At 39.8% G+C, this 19020-nt stretch overlaps 1 protein-coding gene across 2 annotated transcripts in view; it reads right to left on the reverse strand.

Moving 5' to 3' along the window:
* Nucleotides 1-19020, reverse strand: part of KHDRBS2 (KH RNA binding domain containing, signal transduction associated 2) — a 336381-nt gene that overhangs the window by 193326 nt on the left and 124035 nt on the right. For both annotated transcript variants that reach the window (XM_083607373.1, XM_083607374.1), the window contains exon 3: nt 10066-10182. In XM_083607373.1, coding sequence (XP_083463499.1) covers nt 10066-10182 — 117 coding nt within the window. The remainder of the gene's footprint in view (nt 1-10065; nt 10183-19020) is intronic.

Raw genomic sequence — 19020 nt, forward strand, 5'->3', positions numbered from 1 at the left:
CTATTTTGTGGCATGCAACCTGCTTAAATCTGCATTTTAAAATCTGCGAAGATGGCGATGTCCCCACTGATTTCAAGAAGCACACCTGGTTCTTGAGAACACGCCCCCCCCAGTATAATATCTCAAGTTTTTTTAAGTGCTCAAAGGAAATATGTGCGCTCTCTCTCGCTCTCGCTCTCTCTATCACTCACACACACTCACACACACACAGAGATTATTTGTGCATCCCTGGTGATATGGCATCATAAAAGTCTGCTGTTCAAAGCGCAAAAAAAGCAAAATACATCATGTTCAAGCCTACTGGGGATGTCTAAAGTAGCTTTTTGGATCCTGGCCAAAAAGAGGTGTGATTAACTCATCCCCTTCCTTTTGGCACATCCAGATAATGTTTTATGCTATTCCTGTTCCCATTTATGTCACTTGCTCATTTACATGTGCTTTCATAACGGTCAATGATTGTGAAGGAAAGTACACTATGGTATTTGCTCATGTTTGACTCTATTTTCTACATGGGGAAAGGCATTCCAGATAACTGTTTCCATATAATATGTTCATTTTATTTAAATCTCTGATTTTCCTTTCCCTTTACAAGCTGATATCTGCTTAGACAAGCTGATATTTTTAATTCTGCTTACTAATTTCACAAGGGTTTTAAAAGGGATGTTTATTTCAATTATGCATAAAATATAAAAACACAAGAAAAATAAAAACAAAGGGATGTTTTATTGTGGAAGCCACCCAGAGTGGCTGGAGCAACCCAGTCAGATGGGTGGGGTATAAATAAATAAATAAATTATTATTATTATTATTATTATTATTATTATTATTATTATTATTATTTTATTTCCTTGATGCCTATATGTGCCATGTGGGAAAGCCACACATATGAAAGTGTTCTGGATCTTCCCCATCTTTGAAGACTTTTACATTATGCATTATACTTTCTGCAATCAACAGGGTCCTTACATTAGTATATCATAAAGATATCTGTAGATCCTGCAGCGTTTTCCATGCATATAGATATCTTAGCTGCTGCCAACAGCCATGTTATAAATTCTTTGGATTGCAGTTGTTGAGTATGATTGTCCCATATATTCAAGAGTGACAGCTGCAGAGTAATTTGTATAGAAGTATTTAGAATAAGAGAAAGCTCCTGAAACACACAACATCAAAAGGTTGGTTGTTTTTTGGTTTAATGAGTGGGCACTCCCATTGCAGGTGAAAAAAATGTTCCTCCTGCCCCACAACCATGCCAACAAAATTTCTATGCCATCTTGGAACTTATATCGGGTAACACTGACATTGTTCAATGCCACCTAAGTGGAAGTTCTAGTCAACATTCCTTTATATATATTCAGACACAGATTTATATGGCTTAGAAGATCACATATTGTTCTATTTACTCTCCACTATAGCAATATACTATACTATACTATACTATACTATACTATACTATACTATACTATAGCAATATAGCGTGGGTGGCGCTGTGGGTTAAACCACAGAGCCTGGGACTTGCCGATCAGAAGGTCGGCGGTTTGAATCCCCGCTAGGGGGTGAGCTCCTGTTGTTCAGTCCCAGCTTCTGCCAACCTAGCAGTTCGAAAGCACAAAGCGCAAGTAGATAAATAGGTACCGCTCCAGCGGAAAGGTAAACGGCGTTTCCATATGCTGCTCTAGTTCACCAGAAGCGGCTTAGTCATGCTGGCCACACGACCCGGAAGCTGTATGCTGGCTCCCTAGGCCAATAAAGCGAGATGAGCGCCGCAACCCCAGAGTCGGTCATGACTGGACCTAATGGTCATAGGTCCCTTTACCTATAGCAATATATATACTTGTTTCCAAAAGTTTTCAGACCCGTCAGGAATCCAACTAATAAATCAAGAAATTCCCTGTATATAATAGAAACTACCCAATTTCCAGAAGCACGCTAGTTTAACAATAAAAGTTCAAATTTATTAAGTTCACTATTGGCCTGAGTCTTCAAATGTGATTCACCGATAAAGATTTAAATCGGAGAGCCTGTAGCTAATTAAGGTTTTGGTTGCCAGCTATGACCCTATGTTGTTCCAAAGTAATAGGGTTTTTAATACTGTATAAATTCTGCTATCTAAACCTGTCTTTCTTTTCCCATTTCAGTATCATGCTGTGTAACTCCATATCCTTAACTTTGAATGGGATCCCAGTGGAAATAACGGGAAGCAGATAGGTGGTGTGTGGCATTGCCAATTTCCCTATGTGTTCAACATGCACAATGTAAATGGATTATGATTTTTTTCGTAATAAGAATGTATTTAAATGATAAATTGGGAGGACCCACAATAGTGTTTGATGTAATATTTCTTGCTCTAGAGTCATCCATTTCTTGCACACTTTTGAAATAATAAAACATAGCTGCTTCAATAATAACAGAGGCCCAGCTGTGATAGGCCTCTGTCCCCCTCCATACTGTTTTCTATAGTAATTTTTCTTAGCCAATCAAGTTATTTTCCCTTGAAAAACCTATTTATTTATTAAGTTTTGCCAAGATTTAAATATATTTGGGCAGAGATACATGGAGCGCAAAGATACCCCCAAAAGGCAATACCACCATCTGCATGGCAGATATTCTGCGTAACACTGAGAGGTTCAGTTTGGTATATATATATATATATATATATATATATATATATATATATATACACTTTTTATTGTCATTTTCCAAAAAACCAAAATAAAACAATCTTTACATTCATTCTTAATGAGAGGTTCAGCATTTCCTTTTTAATCTTTTTGATCAGGGGAGAGGAATTAAGACAATATAATTTATTTAGGCTTTTATGAGCATGCACTCATGGATATTTAAATCCTTTGTTACATATAGAGATACACGCCTGATTTTGCAACTCCAGTTAGGCTTAAAGCTAAAATACATGATCATTGATATGTTTATATTACTGCATAATACAAAAACTCCTTCAAAATCAGGTAATTTCCTGTGCTGAGGCCAGTAAGGATTTGTGTGAAGCGCTCAATTAAGATAAAACTGAGTGGCACACTCAAGTTAGCCTTAGCCTCACTGAAATTGATGGCATAGAATTCGTGGTGATAGGCATGGTGATCCACCACCACCTTACACCAAGCTTGGTGTGTGTGTGTGTGTGTGTGTGTGTGTGTGTGTGTGTGTGGATTTAGAATCTGCAGCCATGACATTCTTGATGGCTGTAGCAGAAGGTGGTGCATCAGGGCAACCCAGCCTGATCCCTGAACCAACTTTTTGTGCTGAACAGCACGGGAAGCTCCCTGTGCCAGTCAGCTCTGGCTGTGAGACCACTGGATCCCTAGGCCACTCAGCCCTCCCCCACCCTTTCAATGAGCTGTTTTGGGGCCTTCTGCTGGGCTCCTCTGGCAGGTGGAGACACTGTCAGTAGGCTTCTCACCCTAAGGCCCATGCAGAAGGGGGGACAGCCAGGTACACTTGCCCCAGGCCTCAGAGGGCTAAGTTAGCTGCCGGGGGGGTTGTCTGCCAGGGACCTGCTTTTTTGTTTGAGTTATTTATAACTTTATTCCAACAAGACTCCTGCCCCGAACCTCAGTGGACCTCTGCACATTTAGCAGCCAGTGGAACACTACCTCAACCAGCAGAGCTGAGCAGAGAGAGACAACTCTGCCCACTCAATCTAAATCCTCTCAAGTCCAGCATTAAGGGGTAGCGGTGAATTGCCCTGTAACTTAAGCATGTGTGAATAACTGCCTGGATCCAACCAAGTGTCAAATATAATGTTTTCCTATACCATATAGCAATGATACCTGTAGGAAACAAAATTAAAACTCTGCAGAGAGAGGTTACACAGGAATTGGGTTTCTATCAAACTACTACATTAAAGTTGCTCGATTGCAAGTGAATTCTTTGTTCAAAATCCACTAAAGGAAAATGCTGGTAGGGTTTTAAGCGAAAGGGCTTTGAGGCGAATCTATTTCAGTACAGTACTGCCCAGGAAATGTTCAGTCCAACTAAGCCATGTTTTAGGGCTTATGGAATGTACTACTTATTATCGTGTCATGTTTTTGATGAACTCTGAGTTAAAAGTCCCTGCAAACATAAAATATATATGTGTTTTCAAAAATGTAATTGATTTTAAGTCTATATATAGTGTCATTTCCTGTGTTTTTATTGTGCAATATCTTTCAATGCGTTCAGAATACAAATGATCAGACTTGTTGGAAAGGATGTGCTGCTGTTAGCACACATTGGCACGTGTGGTGAGCGTGCCTCCATGTGACTACTTTCTGGACACAAATGCTTAAGAAAAGTGAAATTATCATTGGCCGTTCACCAGTCCTAGACTCTTCCACCTATTTTCTCAAGACTTAATGCTGACCTGCCTTTAAAACCTTTCGTAATTTTCATTGTAGCTGCAGCTAGACTGGTTCTGACACAGGGATGGAAGGATGTTTCTGTTATTAATGGGAACTGCTGGTATAAGAAAGCCACCTCAGAAAAACCTCCTATCATCTTAAGCTTTTGAAGGGGACTGCTAAACCAATGGCTTTGCTGCCACTTGGTGGACCTTTGTGACGTACATGAGCAAACAACATATGAAGCCATTTAGCCCAGTGAATTATTACTTTATTTGGCAATGCCTATGACATATGACTCTTTGACTGATTGGTCCGAACCATGCCCCCGCTTTCACTAGACTGTACTTAACAAGATTATGTCCCTCCTTTTCATTTATGCATAAGGCGTCTCCCTCTCTGCTTTGGACTTAACTTGGTTTTCTATGAACCATTTTTGTTTAGTATGTTCAGTGTTATTGTATTTTTTATGTCTTAATAATGAAAGGTATTTAAAAATAAAGCCCCTGCAGACACAGAATAGATAATATGTTTTTTTCAAAATGATAAAATTTTAAGTCTTTATATGGTCTTATTTGCTGCGCTTTTATTGAGCAATATCTTTCAATAATCAAAATGAACAATTTAATGTTATTAAAACATTAGCTTTCATTATGAGACTGGAAGGTAAGTACAACTATATTTAATACAATGCTGCTAACATCTTCTGTTACATGGGGCTCAAATAGACACTACTACCCTGTTATTGGTGGCCACTGTTTTTGCCCTAGGACTGCTCATGGCAAATGGAACACCTGTGATTTAGCAAGCCACCTCAAACATCCTCAGTATTACTTTAGGGAAAGCATATAATTTTTTAATCTAAATTCACAAACTACTTCACTCAAAGCTGATGGGTTTTAGTAACACAAGAGGTCATGATTAATGTGAGCACCTAGACATACTGTAAAATATATCAATGTTAGAAGAAACAAATAAGAGGTCTTGAGGTCTCAGAATGTGAGTGTGGGTGTGCTGTTAGAAAGCTAATTTAGCCATGTTGATCCATAAGGAAAAATCTCCAAAGCCTGTAGTTGGATAACAGCTTTATTAAGACCCACCAGTGTCAGGAGCATCCTACACGCGAGTAGGACTCTGATAGAGACACGTGCCCGACTGGCATGTTCTCTCCCTTCCGGTCGTTCATTTGGGAGCTTCAAAAGCATTCTCCAGCCCAAACATTACAGCAACTGATACCTCTGAGAGGCATCAGCACACTTCAGGATTCTGCAGAATCCTACGGCAGTTCGCGTGACAGACTCAGCAGTACAGCATTTTGGCTAAACTACTTTATTTACAGATAATACATTCGGAGCATTCTGACTTAGCTCCTTCCTCTTTCTCATCAGTCAGCAAAAAGAAAGAACAAAGGACAATAATCCTACAGTAATACAAACATCCTGTCTCCGTCACTTCCCACTATGTTAAGGTTACCAGACGTCCCCGTTTCCCGGGGACAGTCCCCGGATTTACAAATCAGTCTCCATACAAAATCCATTGAAGTTGAAAAGTGTCCCCGGATTCATTGAAAAAAAGCTGGTAACGTTACACTATGTGGAATGAAAACATATACCATCATGTGATAAAAAACAATCCCATGACTGCAAGCACCGGACAAGAATCCTAACATCCTCCCCTGATTCGTGTACCGAGTTGTAGTCATTAGTGTAACCGCAGCAAACATACAGATGTTATACACACAGTATACCCCTGTATACCCATGATGTCTGATGAAGAGTTCTTGAGAGTTTCCCACCTTTTCTTTTTACTTTTCGGTTGGTTGTAATAAAAGTGTTACTCAAATGTGGGCTTTGGAGCTTTTTTGCTGCTGTAACGCAGGGACAACCAAAATGGGGCCTTCCAGATGTTATTGGACTCCAGCTCTCAACAACTTCAGAGACCAGGCACAAAGGTCAGGGATGAGTCTACTAACATCTGGAGGAAACCATGTTGGCTACCCCTGCTATAAATGAATAAAATATGTTGTGTCCCTTGTGCTATTGCTTCTGATTTCCCTAAATCTGATAATTCAACACCAGGGAAACAATACTGTGGTGTGCAGGCTCTGTTGGCTGTGCCATCTGTAGCATAAGCTAGGGAGGTGGTGACACAAAATGGGCCTTCTTGGTGGAGATGCACCAATCACAGAACTCCTTCCTGGGGAATATCAATCTTCACAGTTGATATTTTGAAGTCCAGGCATTTGGATAATTAAAACTGCAGGGTTTGGGGGTTGTGGTTATGTGGGCCATTGCTGCTGTTACTGGATTTTATCTAGATTATTATTTGTTAATATATAATGGCTTTGGTCGTTATGTTTATGCCATCCTGTGTTCCAGATTGGAGGAAAGATGGGATATAAACACAGTAAACAAATAAGCAAGCAAGCAAACGTAATGTGATATGAAACACAATGGCTACTTTTCTTGGCCTCCCTAAATGTCTCCATTCATCAATGTCCAACTAGCACAGCTATTCCTATTAGAAGATAGTGTATGTATAGTATGTTGAGAAGTATAGCTAGCAAACATGATCAGGACAGTATAGGCGGCAGCCACCTCATTTACTTCAAGTTTATAAAAACAACTCTGTCTGCATACAAAAGTAAGTATTTAATCACACATAATTAGTAAGCAAAGATGTATCTTAGGAGAGGTAGCCACAAATATAATTACTAGTGATTGCTACCTTGGAAAACATGTATACCACATATGCAATTTCAGTGAATTGATGCCTATATATAAGTCCACTTGTAATCAGATTTCACTTGTCTATAGGTTTTTAATTGTTCTCTTTCATCATTTTCTTCCAGACTGCTTGAAATTGTTTTATGATGTGATAAGAACACAAGGTGGGGAGTAGAAAGGGGGTGGGGTGGATTGTAAGCCTGGATGTTTAAAATCTTCTCATTTTTAACACTCAAAGAAGAGACGACTTACAGGTTTGTAATGCAAGCACAGGGATGAAAAGCTTTGAAGGCATCATATGAGACAGAATGGTAATCATAGTTCTCTAGTTGGAGGGCCTGTTATTTCCACCTGTCATAAGAACTCAATGGAAATTGGCTGTTATCTTATGATGGGCACAATTCCCTTCTGTACTCATCACATTAAGCAAACAGCTTATATCTGACTTTTAAAACAAACAAACTATACTTGGCAATTTAGGCACTAAAAGTTTTGAAATTTGGTGCTGTAGCAGGAGCGGGGGGAACCAATAGGTGAATCAATGAGAAAACTATATTTATTTCTCTCCCAAAACTCCACCTATCATCTCTTTTATTGTTTTAAAGCATGCAGATTGTGGTTGATGGTTCTTGCAGGCCAAAACATCTGGAGAGTACAAGGTTGGGGGTCTTAGACAATTCTCAGATCCATGTTGTTCTGTAAGATCATAGCTTTAGAGTGATCGTGCATCTTGAATTGATATAAAACTGATGATGGGTGACTGGAGTTTTAGTTTTAGGTGGAGGGTTCTATTAATCACAGTAGAGTTTTTGTGCAGCTCCCATTCTTTTAAATGGATCTTAGGACCAAAGTTTTGTTGATAATTCAGTGATGGGAATTCCTATCTTCCTTCTTTCTCACAAAGTAGCAGTATATGTTTGCGGGAGAAGTTGGTCCACGTGGTCACAGTATGTGTGCTGGATTCTACCCTTTGTACCACAATGCAACCAAAATTCAAATATCCCCCCAAAGCTGGATTCAGTCATGGAGGGAAAAGCCTACAGGCCCATTTTCATGGAGCTCACACATAACATCTAGTTTGGTCCTAAAGATGCAGGAACTTCCCAGTGAGTGGTGCCCATAACAAAGTCTCAAGTAGCTTCTCTTTGCTAGGCTCTATGCTAGCACCAACATCTGCAATATACTCTAGAAATATTATCTGGGTGAATTAATCATTCCTGGAATCTTTGCACCAATGAACAAACGTGTCCATTCATACTAACAGCATCATATTTAATGTCCCGTTTGTTTTAATCATATAATGTATCTTTTAAAAATATGTTGGTTTTTCTTTGTGCAAACTGGCAACAAGAGATAATAATATAGCATTAAACAGACTGATGAAAGAGGAATCTTAATGATCCCCCCTCTCTCTTAAACTCATTGTTTCTCTTCTATTGTGTTGAGATGAATGACGGGAGTAACAGAAAGGTAGAAGCAAACCAGGATTTCTGAAAGCAGTGTCAGAAATAACTGAGTGGAACTGCTACAACATGCCAGGCCTGGGACACAACAATACAGGAGAGTGATTGGAATCACTAAATGCAGGCACTGTGCCTGCTTCAAGAAATGTTGCCTTCATTTATACCTGATCATCTTAAGGCAGAAACGGGAAACCTCTGACCCTCCAGATGTTCCATCATCCCTGACTGTAGCATTGGCAGCAGGAACACCTGGAGGGCCAGGGAAAGCAAAATAAAGGACATCTGCAACCAGCAGCCCTTTTGCTGACACCACCTTTCAGGGGAGCAGAACAAAAATCACAGCAATCACGTCAGACTGGATGAGGAAGCCAGCTGCCACAAAGACTGAAAATATCTAGCTGCTAAGCATATGCCTGGAAGCCTATCTCAGGAGTGTGTGTTTTTGTGTGTGTGTGAATTCTCTGTGGCCATTGCTGCAGAGCTGGTCAAAGAGGAATATAGGCATGGGGATTGGGCAGTGTTTGAGAGTTATAAAAGCCCGGGAGCCAATGATACCACCTGACTAGAACAGAAGCAGGAATACCTGTTGAACTGGGGACAGCACTCTGAAGGACATTTGCTTCCTAGGATCTCCCTTAGCTGCCACAAGCATCAGGGCTGGGGAGAGGATTTCAGCTGTCACTGGTCACCCCTTGGTCATCCATTAGCTGCTATCCATCTAATAACTGGGAATCATGGCTAGTCCAGTTCCCTGACCTGCAATGGCGGTAGTATTGTCAGCAAAAATACGGTACTTGGTAGACTGGGGTGACAAGTTAGAAGAACATCTGCCCCTAGGACAAACCACCTTTCAGGGGAGCAGAGCCAAGGGTCCTATGATATCAATGATAATGCTTAATATTCCAGGTCTCTTATTGTCAGGCCAATATGATATGCTTATAAATCTGATTGTGAACTGCTTTGAGAGCCATTGTAACTGAAAAGTGGCATGCAAGTATTGCAAAGCAAAGAAATATCTGATCATTGGCCATACTAGCTGGGGCTTATGGAAGCCAAGAGATGTCTAACAACACCTAGAAGGCCAGGGGCTCCCCACCCCTGCCTTAAGAAGGAGGGAAAGGGAAAGGGTGTGATTAATCAACCAGATGATAATTACGATGCAGTCCAAGTTTCAAGATGTTGTCAACTCAGTTCCAAGTTCTCTTTCATGTAACACAAATTCTAGGAACATGCATAGCAATCATGTTATACACCGTACCCAGTTATAAAAGATTCACATGGATCCTTAATCACTGCAGAGAACATTTTTAAGTTGCAATGATGCACATTATCTCCGTAAAATATGTTGAGGTCTAGACTTCAGGGTGATTCCACCCACACCCCCAGTAATGTTCTTTCTCCTCAAAAAGTATAACATTATACAGATTTTTTTTCTACAATGTTAGATCACCATAACCATTTAAATACTCAGCAAATGACATATTACAATGACTTTGTCTACAGTCGATATAGCTAAAAATCAAGAGTTGGGTACAGTACCTTGGCTTTGTCTCTCATAGAACCCTTCCCCAGGATTGACATTTTTGCACCTGTTTCCTCTTGTAACCTTTTCAAGGAATTTCCTCTTGGTCCAAGCAATTTGCCCACAAAATTAAACTAAAAAATAAAACAGAATAGGGAGGGATGGAAGTTAGAAAATGTTGGTTTCTGGAAGCGCAGTACATATTGAGAAGCAATATATTGTAGATGGCATACTATTGAGAATAGAACAAAATCCTCAGTTTGCAAAGGATTTGGAGTTCCATGGATGTGCAAAGTGGCAAGAAGGATCATAATGTTTCTTTCCAAAGTCTGTTTTTTCCTCTTCAACTCCATTTTCCAACTGCATTTCCCTACTTGATCACCAAAACCATTGCAGAACCATGATAAGGGCAAAAGCAGTGTTGAGGGTTTCAGGGAATGTAATATGTCATGGACCGGCTGGATGAAGAGCAGTGGTGGGAGGCACCAGCTGGGAACCCCCCAGGGAACCCCCCCAGGAGAAGAATGTTCTATCTTTCATATCTTCCAGAATATCTTCCAAACTGGTCTCATAAATTTGCTGAGTAGGTATTAGCTTGTACAAGGGGAAGAACAAAATTAGATAGATCACCAGTACAAAATGATTATCATCCTAAATCTATAGTCAAACAGCTGCTAAATCAGTCACTTTACTATTTTTGTAAAAAATATTATGGTAAATGCATTGCTGTTATAAATGTAACCCCTTTAATCCTACAAAAGCTGGAAGCCTGTCTTTAGGAACACAGGAAGTTTCCTTATACCAAGTCAGTACAGTATTGTCTGTACTGACTGGCAGTAGCTCTGCTGGCTTTCAGGCAAGGGCCTCTCACAGCCCTACCTGGAGATACCAGGAACTGAAGCTGAGATCTTATGCAATCAAAGCATGTGCTCCATCACCAAGCCACAACCCTTCTCTTGAAGAGACTGGTGCGATATTTGACTATTTGGCTATATCAACCACCGGGTGTTCTAGAGACAAACACAGACGCAGAAAGCCCATATGCTGGCCCAGTTCCATCAAACAGATGGCCAATGACTCTAAGCAAACATCTTTCAGAGTGCAAGACCATACAGATATAACAAGCTATTCCCTCTGTTTTCAGTCTAGTAATTTTCCATCGGAATTTGGTAACATGTGGCATGTAAATAAAGGAATTTAAAGAAATGTAATTCCCCCCCCCTGGTTAAATAATAATAATTGTGCTCCATTTTCAGTGCAGGGGAATATAATGAAGGCCTCCGGTGGGGGGTATGACTGCAATGTCTTTTCCTCTCTTACATATATTTATTATCCTCTAAGTTTTTTAAAAAACAACAACAACAATGTTGCATTGTATAATTTGTGTGTGTGTGTTTATCTAGACAGATTGTAATCAGCTTTTGAAAAGCAACCAATTATGTGGCTGAGTGCATCTCTTAGGAGAGACACTCCACATCGATATGGAAACTTAGGTCCTCCTCCTGGTAGATGCCATTATTGCATCACTTAAAAATGGCATTTTGAGCAGGATTTCCCCAGCATATTTAAAATATAGAGGGAAAAGATGCTTCATGTGATATTCTGGACCCAAACCATTTGCTTACAGAATGGACTTACTGAATAGAATACTGATGGTAGAGCGTCCCAACCTAGCTGATTAAAAAAGAAAGACAGACTGGCAAATATTCACATATGTTACATCTCCAAGAAGCCTAATTGTTGTTGTTGTTGTTGTTGTTGTTAAAGTTGAGCTGAGTTTTCACGAGTTTCCATTTTCACATCAGAACTTGCCCTTTGGCATTGTAGAACCTTTTGTACGATCAGTGGGCAAATTATGCAAAAGGAAAAGAAGGGGGGAGCAGCGTATTGAGAAGCTGTTTATGCAAATGCCGTTCAGTCTCTAAGCTAGTTTCAAAGATCTAAGCCCAGGGATTCTCCAGATATTACACAGCTCTTTTGAAAACATAACCAGCAGCTTCCAAGCCCTGTGCAGATACATTTGTTTTACATACATCCAAAAAAGGACAGTGAAACTGTTTTGTGTACTTTTCATTCAGTTGCACTTTTCCATATGTAAATTCCTATTAAATTTTATCCAGTAATATTTCAATATAATTTATATACAGAAATCCACTCCATATTTAGCAAACATACTAGAAAATTCTTTTGTGAATTCAGATATCAATCACATTGCCATATTGGAGATTGATTCACCAATGAAAGAAAACAGCACCATTCTATTTTAAGTCAAAGGAGATTGTTATGCTGCAAGGTCTATCAATGGTTTCATGAAACGTTCTTAATTACATGATCAGTCTGTATTATGTATTATATATAACCTGGCCAACATCCAAGTTGGAGGAGACTTAATTATTTCAGAAACTGTATATCAAAATCTAATTAAAGGATGCATTATAATTCACTGGAATTTTGATTTCATCATTAATAGCAATTATAATTAAGGCAGCACTTACATAGTAATTTGCATGTTCATAACGTAGTGCAAACATTAATTTTCTTATTCAAGTCATGTTCATATTCAAAGGAAAGTAGTTATTTTAATGTGACTGATGTGCCCATACTCATTAACATAGCTTTAAAGAGACAGCATTTATTTAAAAGCAGTTCTGTTTAATTTCAAGGCAATGTACAAAGTTACATTTGCATGCCAAAGTCCCATGACCCCACAGTTCCCTAGTGAAAAAATAAAGCACCCGACAAGGGGATTTTCAGTAATGTTGCAGGGAAATGACCAGAAAATGGGCAAAGTCTGTTCAAATATATCCCACTTTCTGCTCAAATGTATCCTGCTCCATCTCCAGATTTGCTCTGTAGAGTTGGGGGACCCCCCCCAGAACACATTTATGGGGCATAAGGGAAAGAAGAGAGGGATATTGTTCCACTGCATGAGGAGAAAACAATTTGCTTAGTACTATATGGTGTGCAACTCTATATACATAATTCATTTTTATTTTTTATTTAAATAAATTTATACATCACTTACTCAAACAAAAGACCTATATGCAGTTTACAAAAGTCTCTTAAGTAGCTTCTAAGTTAGAAGTTATAAATTAGCACCTGCAAATTCTTTGTACAATGGTACCTCGGGTTACAAATGCTTCGGGTTACAAACGCTTCGGGTTACAAACTCCGCTAACCCAAAGTAGTTACCTCGGGTTGCGAACTTTCCCCCAGGATGAGAACAGAAATCGTGTGCCAGCAGCACGGCAGCAGTGGGAGGCAGTATGCAAAAGCACACCTCAGGTTAAGAACGGTTTCGGGTTAAGAACGGACCTCCAGAACGAATTAAGTTCGTATCCTGAGGTACCACTGTAAATGGGTTCTCTTGTGTTCTCTTTTTTTGGAGATATGCAAGTGGCCACACTTCCAAATAGAAAAGCTCAGATAAAGCCAAAGTATTTTCCAAAATGGGGAAATAACTTGACTTAAATGGAGTCAACGTGAAGCAGTTCTGTCCACGTCACACTCACAACTGAACTACAGTGCGTAGGTTCATTGGCATGTGGTGTAGTCATTAGCACCAGAACAGGTGCAAAAAAGAGAAGAGGCTTCCCCCTTGCCACTCCAGTCCTTATAACATCACCACAGTGCAGGTCAACAGGTAGGAAGGGAGAGAGGCTGGAAGAGTGAAGGTTTATGAGCAAGTGAATGGAAAAGGGGCAGAGAAGAATGGGGCTTGAGAGGGTGGAAAAATTCTTCTGTGGTTAAGGCAAGCGATTAAATCTCATGGGACTTGTATTTCTGAACCAGGAAATATGAGACTCATTGACCATTCTCCTACAGATATGATTGTGTTGAGTGCATGTGTGTAGCATGGGATAAGTAATAAGGGAAACAAATTGGGCCGTAGAGGAAAACAGAATATAAGAAGAAGAAGAAGAAGCAGAAGATAATAATGTTCATGAAAATAGATGAATATGTGTGTGTATGTGTTTATGGTCTGTGTTCCTGTTTCCCATAAGTCGATTCTGCCCTGTTCATACATTAATCTGTATATTGCTATTTTTTAACAAATGTTTGCCAAAATTATGCATTTAAATGCGAATTTCTCAATATACTTCCTTTCAAAATGTGCCTTATTAGGTATACTTTGATAGATTTGAGCCAAGTACTGCATTTGAACATTTGGAAAGTATGTGGATAATTAAGTTCTGATAGGCACATTAGTCTGGGAAGTGTGGACTGACTGGGTTGATTTGTCTGGAATTTGCAAAGATTGAATTCCTCAAGCATATCTAGTATGAATTTACGCATATGTTAATATTTCTTAATGACTGTGTACTTGCTTATTTTTAGTCTGTCTGATGTATCAGTGGGCAGCTGTGAAGGGTGATCTATGGACAACTGATCTGTCCTCAGAAATATTTATTTATTTTTACCGCATTCGTTGGATGTGTAGCTGTTCATTTGTGGGGAAATACCACATACTGATGACTTAACACCACAAATGTACAACAGGAAAAGCCCCGGTGCAAAAACTGAAATACTGTTAACTATTAATAGGCTATAACTGATTAATAACATCCAACATAACCTAGCACATTTCACTTGTAACTTTTATCAAAGGACAGGATTTGGCTTTCAGTTTCTAAGAGGATTATATGGTTAATACTCAATTGGCTTCTAAAATAACATTACAGGGAGCTTCACTTCCATTGCATAACAATCCTCTTTTTGCGTTAATATTTATACTTGATAAGACAGTATTTAGCAAATTGTACATACTAGGACCAACTCAGTGACAGAGGTACCCAGATCTTACGTCAACAAAAAGGGATAATGAATTAAAGAGGTTATATTAGCGTTTCCTGAAAGCCTACCATTTCCTTTAGCTTTAAGCTTCAAAACCTAAACCTACAAAAACATGTGTTTGAAAGGAATTCAGGAACCTTTCTACTCACATAACAGTGAATGTAGTGAGGGAATAAAGCAGGCTTTACTAGAGACGTTCAGCTAGTCTGTTACATTCCATTAAAACTGGATGGGATTGATTTCCCTGAGTGAAAATGCAACATGATTTAGAATGGCATCAAGGTAACACTCTCAATTAGTCTACCACAAGAGCGGGGAGCTACAGGGCTGAGGGCTGAAAGTGGAAGCTCCAGGCCTTTCTGTCCGGCCCACAGGGCTCTCACTAGGCCATGCCCCCTCAAGTTTGTTTATTTACTTTATTAACTTTCATTAAAGATGTCTGGAATACTTTTTTTTAATGCCAACAATTAAAAAATAAATAAATAAATTACAAAGCTAGATTCTGGAATACACAACTAGTGACACTTGCTTTAAAGAAATAGCAAGGCGTGTTCATATACCGTATTTTTCTGTGTATAAGACTAGGTTTTCCCCCTAATAAATTATGTCAAAAATTAGGGGGTGTCTTATACACAGATAATGCTGAGGCTGTTTTCTTAAATCTGAGTCCCCCAAAATAGGGGGGAATCTTATACATGGGGGCGTCTTATAGAAGGAAAAATACGATAAGTAGCATAGCTTCCTTCTTCCTTTTTGTTCAATGGAACTGGAATCTTGTTTACAAATCTTCATTAATACTTGTGTGTGCAAATGAATAGTGCATCGGTGTTACGCTAGCTTATGCAGTATCATCTTAGCAACCTGAAACAGGAGTAGCTTCTTTGCCATTTTCCTCAACATTCCCTGGTGTTTTTGTTTCTTTAAAAAAAGGTTTTGCATTAAAAGCTTGCATTGGTAAATTAAATAAATAAATAAAAGGTTTGTTTACTTACTTACTAAATTTCTATACCGTCCTTCATCCGAAAATCACAGGGCAGTTTACAATATAAAAGCACAAAAACACGAAACATAGTAATGAACACACACACACACACACACACACACACACACATATACAGGCCACAGATTGTTTAATTAACCGAAGGCCCAGGAGAAGGCTTGAATATGTCTTCAAACGGTGATAATGCTTGCTTTCCTTTATGGAAAGATGGAGAGGTACGGGTGAGGTAGAAACATCTGGTTTTTCTATGGCTGGCTTGTAGCTTGTTGCACAAACGTAAGATATACTCCTTGTTCTGCCCATTTTTTATTCTGGTCCTGCTCACCATTCCTGTGTAGCTTGCAGGTGGTTGCCAGTGAGGGAATATGGTTTATCCACTGTAAACTACTGAGCACTCAAAATGTAGTGAAAGAGCTTTTTTTTTTTTTTAATGCCATCACTGCCATCCTTGTAGTCAACTAGGGTTTACACCTTCTTTGTGGGCTTCCTGTAAAAGCGACTCAGAATGTGTGAAACCTCCCCCCCCCTTCACTCTCCTGCAAATAAATTTTATCCTACCTAATGGTTTTAGCATCCTTTAAAATTCCTCAGATGTTTTGCCCCAGTAGGAACCACCAAATTAATCTCAGATTTTTCACTCAAGACAGAATTCAGTGGCAACAACTGAGATGAGAATATCTTCCCATAGAAATTTCACTGGTATTATTAAAACCTGTTTCAGTCTCTGCTGAAATTCAGCAGGTGCTTTACCTAAAGGGAAACCCTCGGATTTATCCAGTGGCGTAGCGTTGGTTGTCAGCACCCGGGGCAAGGCAAGTAATTTGCGCCCCCTCTCTCCGCACCGCACCGCACCGCATGCCTGGATCCCCCCCCCCCCCACAGTGGGAGGCGACCCGGCGGCTCGGATCAGATTCGCACAGCCAGCACTGCAGTGAGAGAGAGTGAGTGAGCCAGGTAGGGGCAGAGAGCTGCGAGTGCGAGCGCGCCCTCCCCAGATGTTGCGCCCGGTGCGGCCGGGCCCCCCTGCACCCCCCACGCTACGCCACTGGATTTATCCCAAATTCTGAGTCAATTCTAGTTAAACATATACAACAACCATTCTGAAAGTCACAAAGGGGGTTTTAAATAAATAAATGAATAAAATTCAGCCTAATAATGAAAAATACCATGGCAGAATAACCCACAGGAATCACTGCACTAAGCAGTACTGACAGCCATATCTCAAATTCACTTACACAAGAACTAACATCATATGGGACTTACTTCCACTTAAGTATGCTTCGGATTGCATCTTATTGAGACAGGTGCATTATTATTTCCTTGGTACTGTTTCCTGATGGTCAGGGACCCCTTGGCTCTCATTTGAAAGCAACAATTTGTTCACTTTCATATTTCATAACTTCAAGCTTATAAAAACAGTTAAAAGGTTTTGCCTTACTGAAAAAAAAAGGGCTTATATGCATTCCTGTCTGCTTACTCCCAAACATGAAAACCTCCAGACTAAGATCTTGTGATCAGTGAAAAGACTGCTGCCAAACCCTGAGCTAAGACATAGTTGCCTTTACAGCAAACTCTGCTTACTTTCTGACATGATGTGCCTTTTAATCTGCCATCTGGTCCTATAGCAGCCAAATTATTATTATTTTCTTGCTGGAAATCAGTGTGTTGTAAGCATTCCATATGGAGCCTTCAAATGATCAAACCTGTCGTTTTATACTTTCAGCCTAAGCAACCAGTCCCTGGAATGGTACTTTACATTCAGCTGACTTCAGGGGACACATCATCTGCCAACGGCTACCACAAAATAATTGTCTTTGTTACAAAAAAATGGCAACATACACGTTTGGTTTCCTTTGTGAAGCAAACTGGGATTCAGAGAGGAAAATGTCACCAAGTAGCCCTTATGCTGATTCTGTTGCGACACTAGCTTCTTTAGGGCTTATTCACATCTAGCACAGGCCTGTGCTTAAATTTAAGATCCATTCATTCACACCCCAAAAGCTAATTTATGAGCTGCTGCTCTGTATTGCAGTTCCATAAAGCTAAGGGCTGTGCGTGTGGATGATGCAACCATGTGCTCCACATGCTCTGCCCTAGGTGTTGAACAGCTTCCACGCAGCTGCAGGTGCACAAGAAGGGGACTGAAATAAATGTTCTATGCATGGTGAAATGGTCCTTTGATCAGAATAAAGGTTTTTATGAATCCCAGAAGCCAACATAATTGTTTATTGCATTCTATACATATCTCTGATTTACACTGAACTGACTCCTGGGGCTTGTCCACATTTGAGCATTATTTAGCAGTTAATCCATTTTCCCCCATTCGAATTGAACCAGAGTAGTCCACACCTGCACATATGAATTTGTACACGTGGAGTCTATTTAATAATATACATTCATATCACTATTATCCACTTTACCTCCCTGGCTCTTTAGAGCCTATCGACTTCCTTTCCTCCCGCCTCATGGCTTTCTAAATTAACCTTTATATCATTGCGTTTTGTATGTTTTCCAATTCTAATTACACTCATTACAAAATAGTTCAAAATTTAAATAAGTATAGAAAGGTAGAAAACTTCTCATTACAAGTCTTCTTATAACTCTGCAAGTGATGTTAATTGATTACAATAATCTTTCAGATATTGTATAAATTTACTCCAGTTCTTTTGGAATACTTGATCGTGCTGGTTTTGGATTTTTCCTGTCAGCTTCACCAGTTCTGCGAAGTCCATCATCTTCATCTGCCACTCTTCTTTCGTCGGTACTTCTTGTTGGCCATTTCCATTCCAACCAGTAGGCACCCCCTTTTGTGCTTCACCCCATCCTCTAATTTGTTGATTCTATTAAGCTAGTTAATAGACCATGCAGCTGCTGAGCTTTGTGAAAATCTGAGGGATGATGTCATTTGTTGTCGGCATCCATCTGTCTCGAAAGACAATGGAGTGAGCTTCTGGGGGTGAAGTCAAACCACTGGAGAAAGTTGTGGTTGCAGAGGCTGGTAAATCTTAACTGCTGCTTCCTGTGTTGTTCTTGCTGCATTAGCAACACCAAAGTGACATCTCCGTGGTGCAAGCCTGGGCAGTGTGTATGGAAGTTCTAGGTTGTCCAGACGACAAGACCCACCCCCTGGGCCTTGCTGATGTGCTCCAAAGGAGAGCAGAGCAATAGATTTGGCACC

Source organism: Podarcis filfolensis (assembly GCF_964270895.1).
Source record: "Podarcis filfolensis genome assembly, chromosome: 3".
Taxonomy (NCBI): domain Eukaryota; kingdom Metazoa; phylum Chordata; class Lepidosauria; order Squamata; family Lacertidae; genus Podarcis; species Podarcis filfolensis.